Source organism: Eschrichtius robustus, chromosome 4, assembly GCF_028021215.1.
Source record: "Eschrichtius robustus isolate mEscRob2 chromosome 4, mEscRob2.pri, whole genome shotgun sequence".
NCBI lineage: Eukaryota > Metazoa > Chordata > Mammalia > Artiodactyla > Eschrichtiidae > Eschrichtius > Eschrichtius robustus.
Window position 1 is genome coordinate 41,683,700 of NC_090827.1, and position 21,799 is coordinate 41,705,498.

The window sequence follows — 21,799 nt, forward strand, 5'->3', positions numbered from 1 at the left end:
ATCACACGACTGGGAAGCAGAGCTCAATGAATTATGCACAAATTGCAAATTATTTTAAAGGCTGGAGCCTACTGATTACTTCCCTAGAACTAGGTCAGAATTAGGGAAGACAAATTACTTGCATTACTTTGAGGCAGATGGTTGTCTATTTCTTCTGAAAAGTCAGTCTGAGTTGCTGAAGTAATAGTGTGCCTTGGAGTGGCAGCAGCATTATTATTATTTGTAGTGTTAACTTGAACTTGGTTGATTTCTTTTATGACTTGTTCATACGATGGTGGGAGCTGCAGAATGAAGGATGAAGATTTTAGACACCTATGGGTGATAGTCAAGGTGTTAACAGTCTCACTGTTCTTATCTTTGAACTTCATTAAAAATAAAATGCAGAGAGATAATGCGATATTTACTCACCTCAGCAGGAACCAGCTCACTGGGCCTCCAAGGGCCTGCTGCAGAAGATGGGGGAAATGCCAGTCCTGGGGGTGGGGCTCCTGGAAACCACGAGGTCGGCCTCAGTGGCTCAGCTGCCACAATGGTGATCTCTGGGCGCCTAGCAGACAGAAGCCTCAGTGAGATTTTACAGCTTGTAACAAGCTATCGTCTATTTGTAAATGTTCAAAGATTCATGAAAATAACTACCACCCAAGAAAGTGACATAAGAATTGCCACAGTCACGGAAATGACCTGTCTGACCTGCGCTATCTCTAACAGTACACCGAGGCAGGCTTCGAGGGAGCACATGACAGCCATCCTCCATGACACTGGCCTCAGAGAGTTAGAGATGTACCCTGAGCACACTTTGTTCGCTCTGCCTTGGCTGATAAGAATGAGGACCAAGACCCATTCAACCTCTTCATCCCAGGGCTCTGCTATCTAGCCTATGGCACAAACATAGGGTATCATAAGACAGAAAAATGCACTGGTTGAATGGAAATGTTTAGTTTTCCGTTATTATAAAGTACATACTCTGAAATGATGCTATGTATCAGAAGAAAAGCCTCTTCCTCCTCTCTCTACCTCTCCCCCATTCAGAATGACCTTTAAGTGTTTAGAGTTTACTTGTTCACTTCTAGACCCTGATGTGTGTTCCTGGTCAGTTTGTATATGAATCTGATGCTTAATCTTCAATACGTGGAGCCACAGTGATTTAGGTGTGGCTTCTTTCATCATTTTCTTAACCTGATTCTACGGTCTCATGTTTACATTTTACCTTCAACCTGATTTCCTAACAAATACCAACTGCGTGACTCTGAGCAAATCAGTCAACCTCTCTGGGCCTCACTTTTCTCATCTAACACATAGGTATGACGATACCTCCTCTGCCTTTCTCTAGAACTCTATGGAAAATAAAAATAAATAAAAAGCACTGCTATTATAAAAACTGTACACGTACACACACTCTCATGCTAGCCTGTGAATCAGTAGAAACTGCCCATTGATTAAATTTGAATTGTATTACCTAAGAACCTCTACTTATAGCTTTTAAAAATTTAAATAACAAGAATTATTTATAAGCACAAATAAATAAAATAAGAACACATATTTTCAACATGAGAAAAATGATTAAACAAAGAATATGATCACCTCACAGACAAATATTATTTAAACACAAACAGTCATATATTAGAAGAACTTGGATTGACAAAGGGAAATATAAGATCTAATTATAGAGAAAAATGAGATTCTGAGATGTATGTACAGAATCTTGCTACCTATCTTCATAATATGGAATGTACTAGTCAAAGCTATTAATTGTTGCTGTCTTTATGTAGGAGAGTGAATACGCTGTGTTTTATTCTTTATATTTTTATTAGTTTTCCAATATTTTCTGTAATGAGCATGTATTATACTCAGAGTTAGAAAAAGCGTTTCACAAATTGCATTTAGCCAATCCCCTCTTAGACATTATGCTAAGTGTGCCACAGTGAACTTACTTTCACTTCCCTGTGTGGAATCCAAATGAGTCACTCCAATTTTTATATAGCTTTTATCTAACTAGATAATGAATTACTAGTTAATAAATGTTAACCACTATACACGCATTAACCCTTATGACAACCTTATGAGGTAAGTATGATTAGCGGCATTTTAAAGGTGGGGATATAGAAGCTAAGAAAGGTTAAGGAGCTTGCCCAAGGTCACATGGTGAGAAAGCAAAGTCAGGATTTGAACTTGGTTATGTCTGACTATAAACTCCTTGTTCTTCATTACTCAACACGATACTTTAAGAAATTTGAAAGTAGGGACCATAAATCTATCTTTCTATTTATCCACCTGTCCACACTTCCATCCATCCTACCATCTGTCTGTCTATTGGTCCTTCCTTCTATCTATCCAGTGACTCACTCCTCCCTGCTCCCCTCCATCCCTCCCTCCCACCAGCCATCTAGCCATTTTTATTCATTCAGCTATCCATCTAGTCTGCCTGACTCTTTTCCTTTCTTTATCCTTCCTTTATTCAATTTTCTATCCTGTCATCAGTTCATTCATCCATGTGACATTTACTAAGTAGCTATGAGGTACAAAGCATTTCTTTGAAGTAGTTACAACAATGCTTCCCATACAGCAGTTGCTTAATAAACATTTCAAAATTGGCTCCAGTAAATAATTACTGTCAAAAGAAGATTTTCAGGCTTGTACTGCTTCTTTTCGCAAGCGAAATCATCATTCAAACTTACAGATTAATTCAGAAAATGTACTGATGAGGCTGTAATACACTCCTTATGAGAGAGAAATATTTAACTTGCTAACTGATGACACACTTTTACTTCATAATTAGCAGAATATATGTCCTGTATTATAAATATAACCATACCTCCTATCTCGATGAAGCTCACTCTGAATAGAAGTCCGAGAAGCTATAAAAGAAAGAATACACTGATATAGTACAAAATTCGTACATTCAATAAAGGTTTAAATTTTTATAGGATATACTATTGGAAAAAGTTAGCTTATATTTGACATCAGATAGAATGTATGAATTTTAACATCCATAGTAGGAAAGCAAATCAAAACACTCTTTTCATATGGCATAAAGTTAATTATAGTTATATATCTGAATTGCATAAGAAAATATAGATTTCAAAAACTCCCCAAAGCACATTCCGTGGTTCTGAAAAATAATTTGAAGAATGAACAGAGAAAAGACGACAGCTACTAAATAGAAATTGCATGGTAAGAGCATTATGATGACATGAAATAACAATGGGCAGAAAAAATTTTAAATAGCTATTCTAATTCATATTACTACACTTTTGTAATGTTTGTTTATAACTATTGTAAAGAGAGTGGAAGTGGTCAAATTTCCATCTATTTTCTAATTTTTCTGGAGTTTTACAAGCCTTAAGTTGTTTTATTACTTACATTAAGAGATAATAATAATACATGCAAAAAGTGTTCAAAGCACTTTTATAAAAATGTTTATAGCAGATAGTATTATTGTATATGCAGCACTAACTTTTCCCTTAAACCTCAAACTCAAAAAGCTAGATGGTTTAAATTTTTTCCAAATTTTATTTTAAAATTAAATTATGTCTTAACCAGATGACCTGGAAAATGTGTCACATATGGGATCACATATTACACACATGTGTAATACAGAACAGTATTTCTATTTTAAGGAGCACATTTAAAAGATACCTTTTAAAAAAAATCTTCAAATACTATACTGTAAAAATTTGTGGACAAAGGGGAATTTGTTTCAGATATAAACTAATTCTACTTTCTTATGTCTCCAATACTCTACTTTTTCAATTCTTCTGACTTGAAAAGGTTGAAGATACGAATCTTTTCTTTCTTCCTCCTATTAAGTTCTGGTTCTCTCTGAACAAGGAGGATGCCAAAGCTGGGAGGCAGGGGTGAAGACGGGAGGTGGGGATGAAATTTAGGCTGGGGTTGGAGCTGTGACAGCGAACCTACGTGGGGTTAGCAAAGCAAACCTGACATCTGAAACCATAACCCTTGGATCTGGAGTTGGAGGATGTTCTGTACTCATACCATCAACTGGTATGCTGGACTGGTACATTTCTATCAAGAGTTAACCAAGTTGAGGTGCATTTTCTCTACTGGAATAAAGGAGGACAGAGAGGCTAAAGCTCTGAGTGGCAGGTCTGATTTGTAAGAACGGTTTCATTAAGTCAGAGGCTCACCGAGTGTGCTACAATCCCATCACCACCATCACGAAAGCCAGAATCAGCAGACACAGCACTTTTAAAAGACATCATGTTATTTATCGTCACAAACATACCTCGTCCACGGGGCATTTTTGCTGTGCACTATTCATGAGTGCTAAGGGAAAAAAAGATGGGGTTACAGAAGAGGAAAGGGAGAAAAAAGAGTGAACGCAGTTGCCTAAGCTCTAAAAAGAATAAGCAGCAAAACTGTCTTGTCATGCCACTGGTTCTACCCACCTCTGTACTTTGATGGAAAAGTTGATGAACCATAGTTTCAGAGAGTAAAGAAATATGTTGCAGGCAAAGATATATCTGTACAGACCAGGATATCCACACACATAACCACGGTAAAAAAAAAAAAACAAACAAAAAAATCTTCCTACAGTTTTTAGTAACAGTGCAAAAAAAAAAAAAAAATCTAAAAATCATTCTGCAAAGTCGATTTGCTACTTCAACAGGGATCAATTTTAAAGTATGAATAGTACTCAAAAGGTAATTCAGTAGTCAGTTTACATCTTTCAAATCAGTGGCCTTCCACTTGATTCTGCCCCTTCACCCCAGCGGTCATGCGTAACAGCACTCCAACCCCCGGTTAGCACAGTGGCATTCCCACACTGCACGCAGCAGGATGAGGGGAGAGAAGGTCTCCCAATCATGCCTACAGATCTCCTCCACACCCTTGGAGAATCACTTGCTCTCCCCTCTCCTGCTCTGATTTTTTTTTTTTTCTCATATTCACTCATCTTTGAAATCTCTTTTTTCTCTTGATCTTATAGAATGACTAGCACTTTCTGTCAGTGTTGAACAAGTTTAGTAGCTAGAAACACTTTAGATTTTCATGGCAGATTTTCATGTAGTGCCTCACATTCTTCCTGCTAATTTCTCAACTATCTGCTTAATCTCATTCTCACTTTCCCAGATCAAACAGATTTGTTACCAGGAGACTCAAATTTGCCCCCAGGGCCCACACAGAACAACATGTTCCTTTTAAACCCTGCCACACAAGGCCAGTCTTCCATGCATTTTGGATTAAGGCCGCAGAAAAAAGGCAGGTTTTTCAGTCAAAGTTATATCATTTTACAGAATTATTTTCACACTTTTCTAGTTCATATGGCTAAATTCTAAGTACATAGCAAATTCATATTCAGCTGTTTATAAAAGACTGAGATCTGGATTTGCATTATTAGCACTAATAAAGAATTCTCCCGGGGCTTCCCTGGTGGCACAGTGGTTGAGAATCTGCCTGCCGATGCAGGGGACACGGGTTTGAGCCCTGGTCTGGGAAGATCCCACATGCCGCGGAGCAACTGGGCCCGTGAGCCACAATTACTGAGCCTGCGCGTCTGGAGCCTGTGCTCCGCAACAAGAGAGGCCGCGATAGTGAGAGGCCCGCGCACTGTGATGAAGAGTGGCCCCCACTCGCCGCAACTAGAGAAAAGCCCTCGCACAGAAACGAAGACCCAACACAGCCAAAAAATAAATAAATAAATGTAGTCATTAAAAAAAAAAAAAAAAAATTCTCCTAAGTTTCCACAGGATCATAAGCCTGGAGGGACCCCCCCAACCCTTTTTTTTTTTTTTAAGTAAACTTCTGCTTTTTAAAAAATTTATTTATTTATTTATTTTTGGCTGTGTTGGGTCTTCGTTGCTGTGCGCAGGCTTTCTCTAGTTGCGGTGAGCAGGGGCTACTCTTTGTTGTGGTGTGCGGGCTTCTCATTGTGGTGGCTTCTCTTGTTGCAGAGCATGGGCTCTAGGGGTTTGGACTTCAGTAGTTGTGGCACGTGGGCTCAGTAGTTGTGGCAGGAGGGCTCAGTAGTTACAGCACATGGGCTCAGTAGTTGTGGCTCGTGGTCTCTAGAGCACAGGCTCAGTAGTTGGGGCACACGGGCTTAGTTGCTCCGTGGCTTGAACCCGTGTCCCCTGCATTGGCAGGTGGATTCCCAACCACTGCGCCACCAGGGAAGTCCTGGAGGGACCCTTAATGATCATCCTACTCCAACCTTACAGATGAGGAGACTGAGATCAGAGCGGGTCAATGAATTATCCCACCTCACACAGCTCATTATGGGAAGGGCTGGGAGCAGTTTGCTTCTTGAACTAAACTCTTTGTGGAGCCAGGAGAGCTGGGTGCTAGTCCTAATTCTAAATAATTCAAAATTATCAATTAAATGATGGTCAGAAAAAAAAACCACAAAGAAGGATTATTATATTACAAGCATCCTTGCTATAGTGCTACCTTACCAGTGAAAATCACAATAATAAAAGTAACTCACTAACTACATTTGCTTGGGACAGGGTATAAACTAGAGGCGTCTGACATGATAACAGGAACATCCAAGGAGTGGAAAGCTCAAAATGGCCCTGAAGTCAGGAAGTCTAGGTGCACATCTCAGATCTACCTTGTGAGGCCATTTAATCTCCGAGACTCAGTATCCCTACCATCTGTAAAATGGGGTTAACACCTACCACGCAGAGTGTTATTTTACAATGTAAGTGAATAGTTCCTGACGCACAGAAAGCAATAAATACTAGTTAAGTCTGTGAATTTCAAAGAATAATTTTCTCTTAAAAAAGTTAATGAAAGGAAAAGCACAAACGTCCAGAAACATCCACTTAGAACACTTTCAAGATCTTTGCCCAAAATATTTAGGGCTCCCAAGAACGAACACAAAAAGAAGGATCTCAAGTCTTGATTGGATCCAGAATCATTATGAAAGAATTTAAAATACAACCAGTTAAGGAATGTTGCTTTAACAATGTGATAAAGTCTTTCTCCTTGCCAAGGATAGATGACTGAGTCTGGGATAGGAAAGCAAACATTTTAATGAATTGGGTAAGGCAAAATTTGCTTACAACTTTTTCTTATAGAATGGGCAAAAAGGGAAAACACAGAGGGGATGACACAATTATTCTTCATTCTGTATTTACGTGGCAGCACCTGAGGATCTGTTTGGCCTTCTTGCCTAAACGTCAGGAATAAATACAACCAACGCGTATTTCTTCAGTGTATACAAAGTGAGTGACATATACGAATTAAAAGATCACTGGGTTATTATTTTTTTTAAAGACACCTCAAAGCAGGCGTTTTCCCTCTGTTTCATCTCCTCCTCCCTCCCTCTCTCCTAGGGCCCTACTTCACTATTTCCTCTCCTCTCCTGCTCCAATCTGGTCTCGCTCCTGGTTCCTCCCTCCCTGGCCTACAAAAGTCTCCAGGCTTCCTCATCCTACACAGTGTATAAACGTGCCCAGATTTCCTCTCTGCTTGACCCTCCATCCTTCTCCTCCTGTTTACCACCATGGTTCATGAAAGAGTAGCCTACTCAGCTGCCCCCACCTCACGAGCTCCATCCATTGTTGAAATGAAGTGTGGCTTCCAGCTTCAACATTCTCCCGAACCTGCCCGCTCCAAGGTCACTGCTGAGCACCAGACTCAACGGCCTGTTCTCAGCTCCTGTCACCTCACCTGCTGCAGCATTAAGAGCTATTCGTGGTTCACTCATTCTCTTTGAAAACCGCTCTCCCCTTGACCTCTAACATACAGCTGTCTCCTAGTTTTTCTATTACTGGGATAATTCTTTTTCAGCTTTTTTTGGCCCACTCCTCCTTAGCTGCCTTCTCCTAAGCCTTGCAGGGCACTGGGGCCTCAGTGTAAGCAAGTGCCATGCTGGAGGATCTACGGGAAATCAGGTACGGATTACAATCCCCAACAAATCCCCTCTGAAATCCAAGAGGGAGGAAAGGTAAGAAGCCAGGGAACAAGGCAGGGGCCAGCAGACAGGACTTGGTGAGAGGACCTCACGCTTCTCTGGCCCTATGGAACCTTAAAGGCACAGCTTTATCTCTGACACCAATATTTCCTAAGATTCTGTCTTTTGTCACCTTCTCTATTCTCTTGTTTTTTTTTTTTTTAATTTTTGTTTTCACCTTCTCTATTCTCAACACTATCTCCTTAAATATTGGGCTACTCCCAAGGTTTTGCCTATAACCTTAATTACCCCGAATTATATCTTCAGCAAGAACATCTTGTCTAAATTCCAAACCCTACTTTTCTTTTTAAATTCCCTCCCTGCCCCATCTGCCCCTTTTCCCCCAAGGGCTCTAAGGCATATAAAGTTATCATGAATTTTTCATTTTCATATATGAATTCCCATCAATATCCACTGTGGCATTCCCACACCTTCATAATTCACCACCACCAACAAAAAATTAAATGTGGGAAAGTGTGTAATATCTTTCTGTGTTGCCACCTGACAACCTTTTCACTGCAATGGCTCAAATGCATGCTCTTCACACCTGTGGATATCCTAAATTCATACTAAATATTATAACTAATGTTTCTAAAAATAGGATACATTCTCCTCAGGGTGGTGACCTCAGCTCAAATAATGCGAAGAACATTTAATATCCCTTTCTTATCTTTTTAAAAATAATAACAGGTAATCCATGTGTTTTTTGGAAAAGGGACATTTGCAGAGCCTTTTATTAAAAAGAATGTTGAACTCCTGCACCAAGAGCAAGTTTTAAAGCTTTAACCAAGAAGTAAAGTCAGAAAGTATGAATGTGCCATTTTAGAGAGAATTCTGTTATGGCACTTCTAGCATGTATGTGGAAGTGTGAGCTGATCTCCATAAGCATTTATTTACAGAGTCAAATTAAAATACTGTGGGGCTTCCCTGGTGGTGCAGTGGTTGAGAGTCCGCCTGCCAATGCAGGGGACACGGGTTCGAGCCCTGGTCTGGGAAGATCCCACATGCCGCGGAGCAGCTGGGCCTGTGAGCCACAACTACTGAGCCTGCGCATCTGGAGCCTGTGCTCCGCAATAAGAGAGGCCGCAATAGTGAGAGGCCCGCGCACCGCGATGAAAAGTGGCCCCCGCTCGCCGCAACTGGAGAAAGCCCTCGCACAGAAACGAAGACCCAACACAACCAAAAATAAATAAATAAATTTATTAAAAAAAAAAATACTGTGGAAGTAAATCAATAAAAAAGGACAGGGTTTGATATTTTTGAAACCCATCATATGTCTCTACCTATAGAAAATGGTTACATATAATTTATATTAGATCATTAAAATTGACTACATAATATAGTTTTGTTTTTTTTTAACAGCTTAGTTCTCTAGAGAAAAATATTGTTCTGAGGAACTGGCTTATCAATAAACGGAAGTTGAAAAGAACGCTGAAAACCTAGCTGCTTGTCTGAAATGGTTTATTACTCCTTAGGAGAAGCTACTCTTGTCAGATTCTTTGTAAGATTCATCAGATACAATCACTTGCTGGAAATCTAAATCATCATTCAAAATTATTGCAGAGGAAAATACAGAGCAGGAAGAAACAAACTTACATCTCTTGATTACTGCTCTAATGGATGACAAGGGTCCTTGGCTAGAAAAAGAAAGAAAGAATAATTATTACACATTCATCTTTGGAGTCATTTAGAAAAAATATACAACCATGAACTTTTAATGATGTGATTTAGGGAAAAAAATTATTTATAAATTTTTTTTTTTCAGAATGCTTTTTTAAAAATTTATACTTATTTTTGAATTTGTGCTCTTTTAAAGTTTATGCTTGTGGTAATCTGTATAAATCCTCTTGCTGTTTCTTAGGTAGATAAGATAAAACTTCAGGAAGATACAATGATATATCAGTTCATTTTATGAGAGGGATACTTTAAGAATATACTATTCTGACAGACAAGAAAAAAAAAAAGAAAAGCTCCAGGAGGTCTCCCATATTATAAAGCTAGGATCGTAATATAAAAATGTAAGTATTTTCAGCAATACTTATTTTTTTTAAAAGGTTCTTGAAGGCTTTCTGTAAACAACTACTTAAAAAAATTAGTATAAGGTAACATAGAAGAGGCAACAGCACTAAAATGCAAATAGGTTGACTTAAGTTTTCAGAAGAAACTTCTTGGTGTAAAAGTGCAAAGACTGCCTGTTAGTATTATGTTGACTCAGGTACAGTAATTAAAAAGATTAAAAACAGTACTTAGAAGCAGGGCTCAAAAAGCCAAAGTTCCAGGACTTCCCTGGCGGTCCAGTGGTTAATACTCTGCGTTTCCACTCCAGGGGGCACGGGTTTGATCCCTGGTTGGGGAACTAAGATCCCGCATGCTGTGTGGCGGGGTCCAAAAAAAAAAAAAAAAAGGCGAAGTTTCATGTACATATCCAGGCAGGGTATAAGGGACGTTATTGAATGTCTCCACTGATCTGAAGGGATGTTACAACACTCTGTTACCTTTGTGAAGGAGAAAGGTATATTGACTAGGGTGGAACATGGTAGGGGTCATTTGGGTTGAACTGTTTCCTCCCCAAAAAAGATACGTTGAGGTCCCAACCCCAAGTACCTCAGAATGTGATCTTATTTGGAAATAAGGCCAATACAGATGTTATTACTATAGTGAAGATGAGGTCATACTGGACTGGGGTGGACCCCTAATTCCAATGTAACTGGTGTCATTAGAAGAAGACCATGTGAAGACACAGACGCAAAGGGAAAATGCCATGGAGGTGGGGAGACGGGGATGCAGCTGCAAGGCGAGGAACACCGAAGACACTGGCAGACCCCCAGAAGCTACGAAGAGACAAGGAAGGACCCCCTGCGGCTTTCAGAGGGAGCATGACCCCTCTGACGGGCTGGATTCCAAACTTCTAGACTAGAACTGTGAGACAACAAACTTCTGTTGTTATAAGTCACTCAGTTTAGAGTATTGTTAGGGCAGCTCTAGGAAACTAATACAGCGTGGCCTTCAGGGGTGCTGAGTAGGTGTGATAATTTGTGGCGCTGTACACTTTGTGTATTTTTCTGTATGTTATACTTTAATAAAAAAGTTGTGTGTTGGGGGTGGAAACTTTGGCACAAAATAGAATTTTGAGGTCAGCTCAGGTTCTACAATTCAAGACTTGCAGCATCATGTTCAGGCTAGACCTAAAAACCAACCAACCAACCAACAATCTTATGTCTAAAACAACATTTTCCAAACTCTAAAGTTCTCCTTTAGAGGTTGACAGGTTTTGTGGAAGGGAGAATTAAAAAGAAGGCCTGTGGTCCAACACATCTCTGTGGGAAGCAGTTCTGGGAGATGCTGGAATAGCCTACAGGCTGTGCAGTGCATACAATGTCTGTATCTCAAATGTAGCTGTAGATGCAAAATCTGGGGTTTTGAAGATGCGCCTTTATCTCCATCTTTCTGCAGAGCCCAGACTGCAGTGGAAGGTACCACTTTATAGTCTTAAGAGAAGACCTCACAGGAATCCTCCCTCAGCACGAGCTCAGGCTCATGTCTCAGCTGGGAACATCCAGGCAGGATGGCCACCACGGGACAGGAGACATGGCCACATGACCCCTGGTCAGAGGAGGGGGCAGCAGAGCCTGTTCTGGGTCCAACTGCCCATATTCACTTTTGGCGCCTCTGCCTGTCAGCTGGTGTGACTTTGTGCAAATTAAATTACTTAGCTTCTCCAAGGCCCCTCGTTTCCTCACATATAAAAGCAAGAATAACTCAACTCCCGCATGAGGTCATTGTGAACAGTAAGAGAGAGAATCCATTAAAGCATTTGACACAGTGCCTGGAACAAAGTGTGTGTTCAATAAACGCAAGCCGCTATTAGCATGATTCATGTGTGTTCATAATCTTTAGGGCCATCACAAAACATCTGACAACACATACAACCCTTGACAGGGTCTCACTTTGGGGTCTGATATCATACAGATGGTAGGCCTAACAGTTTATGTTTTTAAGAGATTTTTTTCTTTGAGATTCACTTGCTCTCCTCTGGTTTCTGCTGTTCAGACAGAACCTGAGCCCAGGCCCCTCCATGACAAAACACAGGACTGTGAAACTGCATCTTCACGCCACTCTAATTTTATAAGCCCGTGTCCTGGTGCCTGGCAGAGCTGACCCAGATCTTTTGCCGTCTGCTCTTCAAGCACTGCTGCCCTATTACCAGGTGCCTTTGTTCTTGGTGCGGCAGATAAACCCACTAGAGAGTATGAGAGTCAAAGAACCTTCCAAGGAGGGAAACGAGGGGTTGGGGAAATGGCTTTCGATCCTGAGGAGGAGAACCAAAAGTTGCGGTCAAGACAGAATTGTCTCAGGTGTGATTGCTGATGCTGATTTGTCTTCCTCCAGGACTCTGGGGTCCCCAGCTGTTCAGGGTCCCCTTCTACCCTTTCTTCCCACTTTCCCCCAATAGCCCTTCCCAGGCTGTGCTGTAGGAGCACTCTCTCCCACTGTTTTTGCATAGAACCTTGCCTAGTTGTTAAGAAAGTGTGTTTAACAAAGAAAATCGCATAAAAAAAAAAGTTTCTCAACATAATGAAATGAGATTTCAGCAATGAAGATGATGATGAGAACAGCTTATTATTACGTGTGCCAAACACACGATCCATTTTGAAAATGAGGAGGAAACTAAGGCTTAGAGGTTAGGGCTGCAGTCACACAGCTGGTGAGTGGCAGAGCCAGATGTGAATTCACTACTGTCTGATGATAGTCCAAAAGTCTACAACTCAGGCTTGGGTGGATGGGTGTAAGTTTCTGAATGTTCCACTGTTGCACAAAGTTCAATATGTAAGCAAATCGCCCCTAGGCATAAAGCTGGCCCCCAAAATTTCACATTGAAGTTTCATCCAGACTCTGCAGATGACAGGAGATAACAAAATAAAAGTTGCTAAGTATGACACTGTAATGTTGTCAACAACAACAAACACAATGGTTGTTCTTAATCCCATCTAAGAAAATCTAATCTCTCTTTTTATTTTGGATCATGTTTTATCAAAATAAAACAGATTTAAAAAAAATATTTATCCAACTTTCAAAGCAACAGCTTGTTCCCAAGTTTAAATTCATTGCCCACCACTCTCTCTGGTAAGGAAAAAAACTGTTTTCCCAAATCCAGGAGTTGCTGGATCTGGCTTGTTTGGTAAACAAATCAGAACAATGCCTGCAAGTGCCCATCTCGCAACATCTTATAGGTTTTGGAGTTCTTTCTATGTGCAGAGGCAACTGAGTATATTTTTAAAAATGCATTCTATATGAAAATCCTCAATAAAGGCCATGGGCATATCATTAGGGTACTAGTCAATAATGCCATCAGCTTAACAAGGAGTTAAACTAATGTGATCTAGAGGTACAGCCCTCTAGTCAAACTGATAAAGCTGCTCGTGAACATAAACTTTATCCCCCTTGTATGTAGCGTCTTCTCCAAAGGCTCTCAACATTTGGACTGATTTATCTCCACCTCCCAGCAGAAAGGTTTAACCAGATCGGTAAGATATTTGCAGGCTGGAAGAGGTATTCTGTCTCATCCATTCTCTCATACATCCAATACTTACTACACGTATAATATGTACCAGGCACCAGAAATGCCTTGAAAGCACAGACTCTGACCTTGGTGAGAAAGACAGATACTGCAACTGCTTTTCTATTAATAGTAATACAGGGGTAGGCACAAGGTGCTATGAATGCAGAGAAGGTATACATCACTCAATCTTGGGGTCCGAGGAGAGGCTTCTAACATGTGACATGTGTCTTGACTGAGACCTGAAGAATGTGTAGGAGGAAAGGTTCTAAAGAGAGAGCGTCAGGTAGCAAACCATCAGGAGTAAAGAGACAGTTGAGCATAGTTTGAGCTCCACATATGAAGAAGCCATAGTTAAAGATAAGAAGGGAATGGAACCCAAATGCCATGCCAAAGGATGTGGGAACATGCTACAGTGGGTAGTATTGATGCCAGGCATGACTAGCTAGGTTAAACACTAAGAATCCATGGGTCAGGGATATGACAGCAAAGTGTTTCAAAAGCAAGTAGGAATTTGTCTGGAACATCTCCCTAGAACAAGCACTGTTGACTGTAGCTGGTCTGTATGCACCAGCCATGATGTTTATGGCATGCCTGACATTTTTAAAGGGTTTATGAATAAACCCTGGAGTCTGGCATTACATGTCTTTTTTTTTTTTTTTAACATCTTTATTGGAGTATAATTGCTTTACAATGGTGTGTTAGTTTCTGCTGTATAACAAAGTGAATCAGTTATACATATACATATATCCCCATATCTCCTCCCTCTTGCGTCTCCCTCTCACCCTCCCTATCCCACTATATGTCTTGAATTGTGGGGAGATCCATATTTCTAGGAACTAAATATATGAATGATAGGGTTGACACACTAACGTTTTAAAAAATAAGTGATGAGTAGATGTAGGAAAAAGAAGGTAAAAGTGAGCAAGAAGAGGTTTCTGGAAGTTCCAGAAAGGCACTGGTGAAGTCTAGGGTGTCTTATTCAAAAATGCATTTATTCACGTATGGAGTTCTCACTATGTACCTGACATTTTGCCACAAACTGGGGACACCAATATTGGTAATAAATAACCTCTTCCCTCAAGAAGTATGCAGTCTTGGGCTTCCCTGGTGGCGCAGTGGTTGAGAGCCTGCCTGCCAATGCAGGGGACACGGGTTCGAGCCCTGGTCTGGGAAGATCCCACATGCCGCGGAGCGGCTGGGCCCGCAAGCCACAACTACTGAGCCTGCGCGTCTGGAGCTTGTGCTCCACAGCAAGAGAGGCCGCGACAGTGAGAGGCCCGCGCACCGCGATGAAGAGTGGCCCCAGCTCGCCACAACTGGAGAAAGCCCTCGCACAGAAACGAAGACCCAACACAGCCAAATATAAATAAATAAATAAACTTCTTTATTTAAAAAAAAAGAAGTATGCAATCTTATTGACAAGATCAACAAATAAAAGATATAAACAGGATATGAAAAAAATGTTATACAAGGTATTATGGGAGCTCAAAAGAGGAGTGTCTAAGTTTAGCCCTGGGAGAGGAGAGGAAAAGACAGAGCTGATGCTTGAATAGAACTAGTGCAGGTTTTCTCACCTTTGGTACTATCGACATTTGTTAAGGGGGTAGGGGCGGGGGGCTGTCCTGTGTATTATAGGAGGATTAGCAGCATCCCTGGCCTATACGTACCAGATGCCCAAAGCGCACTCCCCCCACCCCTCTGCAGTTTTGACAACCCAAAATGCCTCTAGACATTGCCAAATGTCCCATGGAGGAAAACTGCCCTCAGTTGGACCACTAAGCCAATGGCAACAAAACAGAGTAACAGTGTTTATACGGATGGGAAAGATGTTGGCTTTACCATTTCCGGCCGCCAAGTTGATGGTGGCAGCAGTGGGAATAAATGGGGCAGGGGTAGAGGCTCAATGCGAGGGAATAGGACAAAGGCAGTGATGAGAAGAGAAGAAGTAAAAGAAATTTCTAGCACCAAGAACAGTTTTAGAAAAGCGGTACTATGGCTGTATCAGGTGAAAAAATTAGTCTTTCTAAGACGGAACATTAAGAAGTCAGTCATTCTATGAAAATAACCTTTTTAAGTCAGGTGTTTATAAACCGAGGATTATGTGCACAGCTTTTTTTATGACACTAATTTCAGGACTACAATAAACCTTGACTTGCTGCGCTGCAGAAAAAAAAATCATTACATATACAGTACTTTTATAAACAAAGCCTTGGGCCAACCTTGATTTGCTTCTCAAAACAGAAAGCACTAGTGTTACAGAATAACAAAAATACTTGTGCTTTCATCTTTTGTGTGCATCAATCAAAATTTATCACCCTATGTTGCCTGCTAGATTAAGACAATATCATGTAATGGGAGAAGAAAGTATGAGTTAGTAAATAATATTTTGCCACTGAGACAAATATAAAGCTATGATGTCATTTTAAAAGTGTCTAAGTTAATATCATCATCATAATATGTAGAGCCAGATCTGATACACTGTGGGGAATGGAAAAAAAATAAGATTAAGTGTAGTTATCTGAAACTAATGAAAACAAATTATGTTTTAGTTCTAAAACTCTGATTGGCTTCCATAAAGTTTGGGTATGGCAAGGGGAGTGAATTCCTTCTTCAGAATTAGAAAATAAAGGTTAGGGGCTTCCCTGGTGGCGCAGTGGTTGAGAATCTGCCTGCTAATGCAGGGGACACGGGTTCGAGCCCCGGTCTGGGAAGATCCCACATGCCGCAGAGCAACTAGGCCTGTGAGCCACAATTGCTGAGCCTGCGCGTCTGGAGCCTGTGCTCCGCAACAAGAGAGGCCGCGATAATGAGAGAGGCCCGCGCACCGCGATGAAGAGTGGCCCCCACTTGCCGCAACTAGAGAAAGCCCTCGAACAGAAACGAAGATCCAACACAGCCATAAATAAATAAATAAGTAAAATAAAATAAATAAATTTATAAAAAAAAAAAAAAGAAAATAAAGGTTAGTAAAGAAAAATAATTGAGATCCAATTAGAATGACTTTTGCTAGAGTTAAAAACTAAAACAAAACTATAAAATACTTCTATTAATACTCTGAAAGCTTTAGGCAAAAAGTTGTATGAGTTCTGAGTTCACTAACTTTTTCATCACATTGACAGCTCAAGTATAATCACTGAGATCTATAATATAACATCAAGTTACATCAGGTATTTTTCTACTTAATCTTTTTCAAAGACAAGAAAATCATACGTATAACCTTTATTTACATATTTGGTTTCTGGACAAAAAAGTTAATACATATTTAAATGAGTGTCATTAACACACTCTACCTGTTATAAAATTTGTAAAATGAGTTCTATTGACAGTGTGCCGGTGAGCATGAAGAATACAGAGGACAGGCAGAGAGAAAGCAAACAGGATGCATGATGTACCTCCGGGGTATAATGACTGTAATGGGAAAAGGACAGAATCTGGAGCCGGCCAGAGACCTGCTTTCCTATTTGTTTGAGCTCAGCCAATTTACTTACTTGCTGGGATACTTTCTTATTTGTAATATGTGGATACGAATGTCCATCTTTTGGCTTGTTGTTAAAACTGAATGAAAAAATACTGCATAAAATATACAGCACAGTGCTTGGCATTTATTAGAGTCTCAAAAAATGTTAGTTCTCTTTCCCACCCTGTTTGCCAATACACAAGCTTCTGGAGTCCATAATTACATGTGGTTGAAATTTTTGGAGCTATTCTGCCCACGCCAGTTGAGTTGCCCTGTAGTTATCATAACCCTACCTTATAAATTCAAATAATTGACCATTCGCATTTCAGTTGCAATTATTATTCACAACTTAACAACCATTCTGAGATTCACAATGCATGCTTCTCATGTACCTAATCTCCTACGAAGCTGAAGCAACAACAAAGCCAAGAGAACAAAGCAGACCACCAGGCTTTTGTGAGTGCTGTATTTTCCCCATTGAGAACACAGATCTCTGTTCCTTTAGGTCATGCTTCCCATGACGTTTTTCACAAAATGGGCACGGTGATCAGTAGCTCTGCAGAGTTTCATATTTCTTTAGCTCTATTAAAAAACAAATCCCACAAAAGTGTTCAAAGATCCTGCAAGAGGCTTTCAATTCTACTATTAATAACTAGAGTACATTTAAAATTAGAATATGTTGCCCTGTCCTTTCCAATAGTTTTTGTTTTTTTCTTTTTTTTCCACACATGCATGTCTTGACTTCCTAATTAGCCTGCAAACTTCTCAAGGAAAGAGATGGTCTCCACTCGTTTTTATAGTGCAGCTCAGTGGGATCACGTGCTCACTGAACTAATGCAAACTCAATCCTACTCACAGACAGAAACACATGTAACTTGAATAGCACAGGTGATCCCACTTACAATCTACTTAATAAGCAAATCCCCAGAAATAATTTTGCTGCTGGCTTTGTTCTGTTGGTTTCAGTTCCCAGGTACATCTTGTATGCACATCTTGCCAAAAGTGTCTGGATCTGATGTTTAAAATAGGTATTTTTCCTACGAAATGTCACCTTGATGAGCATCTGGTGCTCAAAGAACAGAACTCTCGCCTAACAGTAGATGGAAAACTGGCCAGGTTCACCTTATTAAGAGATGGCATCGACATGGCACGTAATTTGGCAACAAATACTGTACTTTAAGTGTCAATTAATGGAATTTCAGGAGTAATTTTATAAGTTAAGCCTCTGGTAATTCCCAACCAATAAGCAGCACAAACTTCACTGGTGTGCTGCTAAATTTCAAAGCATGTCTCATACACAATAGCATACAGTGATATTAATCAGATGCAACTGTGGGTTATGTTATATGATGTAGAGCATGTACAACTTATTCTGAGAGGAGGAATAGGCATAATGTCAAGTGAGCACCTAAGAAAGGTGGCTTTTACTGCAACATGTGAGAATAGGGTCTTTAGCTGGATCTTCAGATGTTAACACAAAAAGGGTGAAAACCGTGGGTCTGATGCATAACTGTGTTCAACAAACACCTATTGAATGAACCAAGGAAATAATAATCAGAATAAATCTTTTCTGGGTTTATATCTTTCCTTTATAGTCAACCTAAAGTGATCTACAGGACGAGTTTACATAGAAAACCTAGAAAGAGAAAAAGGGCTAAAATTTACCCCTCTCCTTGCTGGATATATAGCAATATAGGAGGATTAAATTTTATGATTAAAAGTTATTTGCATGAAAAGGATCACATGGTCCTAAAGGGGTGTCCATTATATATATGCCAGGACAGAGTGAGGGATAATAAAACGTCAAATAAATAGATGGCAGTTTCAAGCAGTTTCAAGTTTGAAGCACCCAAAACATCCAGAGCCTGATTTTTCAAACTTTTGTCTTATTAGCTGATGATGTCTGTATTTTTGACCAAAAGACAGGCATGTACCCAGTTATGAAGAGAAATTTTTAATTTTCAACCAAGAACTTTAATGCTTATTTTATTCCAGGTATTATGCTAGATACCAAAGAAATAAGATCTACAATTAGGACATGGTCCCTGGCTGTAAGATGCTCATGGTCTAGCGAGAAGCCTGTGGGCAGGAGCTCACAATTTGTGTGTAGTTCTGCTTTTCTTAAAATTAGGTCTTTCATATTCTTGGTACCTTGTATTAGAGGTGTTTTGTTGTATTATTTCCTCTGCTAGTCTATAAACTCCTTCTCTGGCAATGTACATATTGGAATGATATTGCATATAAACCTTAAATTAAAAAAAATAAGTACGGCCAATTTAAAAAAATTAAGACAACTTTTAAAGTACTTTTGGCATGTTCAGATTCCATGCCATAAAATATTTTAGATCATAAGTAAAGAACAAGTCTCCTAAAGACAAATGACTCATGCAATTCCACCCTATTTAACAATGACTTTTAAATAATTTAAAGAGAAGTTCTTTTTAAAAAAGAAAAAAAAGAAAATCCACACCCTTCCCTAAAATCTGTCATCCTGCAGCAGAGCTTCTGCTGGAAAAGGTTGCCACATCCCTTTGGACACTTCCTTATGGATGTTAGGGAAAACCTGGGATAAACTCCTGTGACAGACAGGAGACTGGCAGGGGACTCCACGTGGCAAGAAAAATTAGGACACAGGAAGTTTGGTGGAAATCCAGAGTCACTTGGTCACACTACAGAAGGAACAATTAAAGGCAGATGTTTCCTACATCACAGACCATATACAGAGTCCTAATGCCTAGATAATAAGAAGCAAACACCAAGTGAAAACCCTCTGCTCAAGGATGAAAAAAATATTCAGGGAGAAGAGAAGGAGGAAGAGTTTCTCGTAACAGATTAATTTTTCACCTATCTAGAAAAATCTGCTTTTTGGTATAAGTGTGTTTTTTATGACAGTTCTCATCAGAACATGTAATCTATTTTTCTATTCTCTTGGTCCTATTATGCAAAAGGATGGAAGAGGGTGGGATGCAGAAAGAGGTAATGACCCCACCCCTTCACTGCTGCTGTAAACTCAGAGACGTAGCTGGTAACACTTTTGGATGTCAGTTATGGAGATGAGCTCTCTTCTAACATTTCTGGTTACAGCTTTTTTTTTTTATTTTATTTTATTTTTGACTGTGTTGGGTCTTCGGTTCGTGCGAGGGCTTTCTCTAGTTGCGGCAAGCGGGGGCCACTCTTCATCGCGGTGCGGGGACCGCTCTTCATCGCGGTGCGCGGGCCTTTCACTATCGCGGCCCCTCCTGTTGCGGGGCACAGGCTCCAGACGCGCAGGCTCAGTAGTTGTGGCTCACGGGCCCAGCTGCTCCGTGGCACGTGGGATCTTCCCAGACCAGGGCTCGAACCCGTGTCCCCTGCATTAGCAGGCAGACTCTCAACCACTGCGCCACCAGGGAAGCCCTGGTTACAGCTTTTATTTATCTTTTTCCTTCCTTAGTACATGAACAAATCTAACACTTAAAAAATAACCTGAGCTTAATTCTATTCCCTTGGGACACTGAAAAAAAAAATCAAAGGAATATATATGTAGATAAGGGAGAGTATCTGATTAATAGATTATTTGAATTTTAGGTCATATAAAGGATGCAGGAGGACAAGGTAGGAAGGATAGAAGGAGGAAAAGAGGAATTACACTCCACACACAACTTGATAAATCTATCAGAGTAAAAGTGAGGGGATTAATTTTTAGTGGAGGTACAATTAGTATAGACCAATATTTTTGGCCTTCATTTTGACATCATTCCTAACTCACTTTGAATAACTCAGGATTGAAACCTAGAAGAGATAACTGCATAGCATAGATGCTTGGTGTCTCCTGATGACGTGGACAATCAAAATCAGTACCAAAACTCAGAAGTTCCAGAAGCAGCTGATATTTGGAGCTGGGCTAGCAACAAAATATGTTCCAAACAAAGGGGTGTGTGCAGGCATATGAATATTTGGGAATATGCCTTAACCTCAGCATGTGGTAGTTTTCAAATGAGATCAAATTCATCTCAATTAACCACTGTAGTATCCTCTCATAAAAAATGAAACCTTACTATTAATAATAGCATATGAAAAATCAGTGGGTTTAGTAGAAGGCAGCAGGGAAAGAAAAAAGGTGAGAAACATGATTTTGTGTTTCTCCATTATTTATTTATTTAAAAATTTTTGGCTGCGTTGGGTCTTTGTTGCTGCGTGGTCTTTCTCTAGTTGCAGTGAACGGGGATTACTCTTCGTTGTGGTGCGCCGGCTTCTCATTGCAGTGGCTTCTCTTGTTGCGGAGTATGGGCTCTAGGTGCGCGGGCTTCAGTAGTTGTGGCCCTCGGGCTCAGGAGCTGTGGCTCGCAGGCCCTAGAGCGTAGGCTCAGTAGCTGTGGCGAATGGGCTTAGTTGCTCCACAGCATGTGGGATCTTCCCAGACCAGAGCTCGAACCCGTGTCCCCTGCATTGGCAGGAGGATTCTTAACCACTGAGCCACCAGGGAAGTCCCCTCTCCATTCTCTATGGGATGAAAATAAAACTGCCACAAGGCAGTTTTGCTATTTTTCATTGCAAAAACAAACATATATTTTAAGCATCTGAAACTGATCAAAATATCAGTTAAGTGATGCTTCCAATAAGATAGAAAATTAGGTCAGTTTGAAACACTGACTTTAAAACTTTACAAAGATATTACTTCTAAAATGTTGGCTCCATTTTTTATTTGAAATAGTGAGGCAGATATTTTTTAAAAGCTAGATTTAAATGTTATTAATAAAAATGCATAAATTATTTGTTATAAGGCGCTACAAGATTTTTCTAGACCAATAATTTTTTTTAAATCTCTGTTAAAAGTGAATGTCGTAGCCACCCATTTCTCAGCTTTGTAATTGCTTATTTTTGTTTT

At 40.1% G+C, this 21,799-nt stretch overlaps 1 protein-coding gene across 12 annotated transcripts in view; it reads right to left on the minus strand.

Annotated features, from left to right (window-relative positions):
- The window catches only part of SH3D19 (SH3 domain containing 19), a 179,475-nt gene that overhangs the window by 54,207 nt on the left and 103,469 nt on the right, over positions 1–21,799 (minus strand). For 7 of the 12 annotated variants that reach the window (XM_068542615.1, XM_068542613.1, XM_068542611.1 and 4 more), the window contains exons 3-6: positions 9,512–9,552; positions 2,813–2,855; positions 409–547; positions 119–281 (exon numbers count right to left, since the gene is read on the minus strand). In XM_068542615.1, coding sequence (XP_068398716.1) covers positions 119–281; positions 409–547; positions 2,813–2,855; positions 9,512–9,552 — 386 coding nt within the window. Of the gene's footprint in view, positions 1–118; positions 282–408; positions 548–2,812; positions 2,856–4,243; positions 4,285–9,511; positions 9,553–21,799 lie in introns of all 12 variants that reach the window. The other 5 variants (XM_068542618.1, XM_068542616.1, XM_068542617.1 and 2 more) reach the window with 3 other exon arrangements.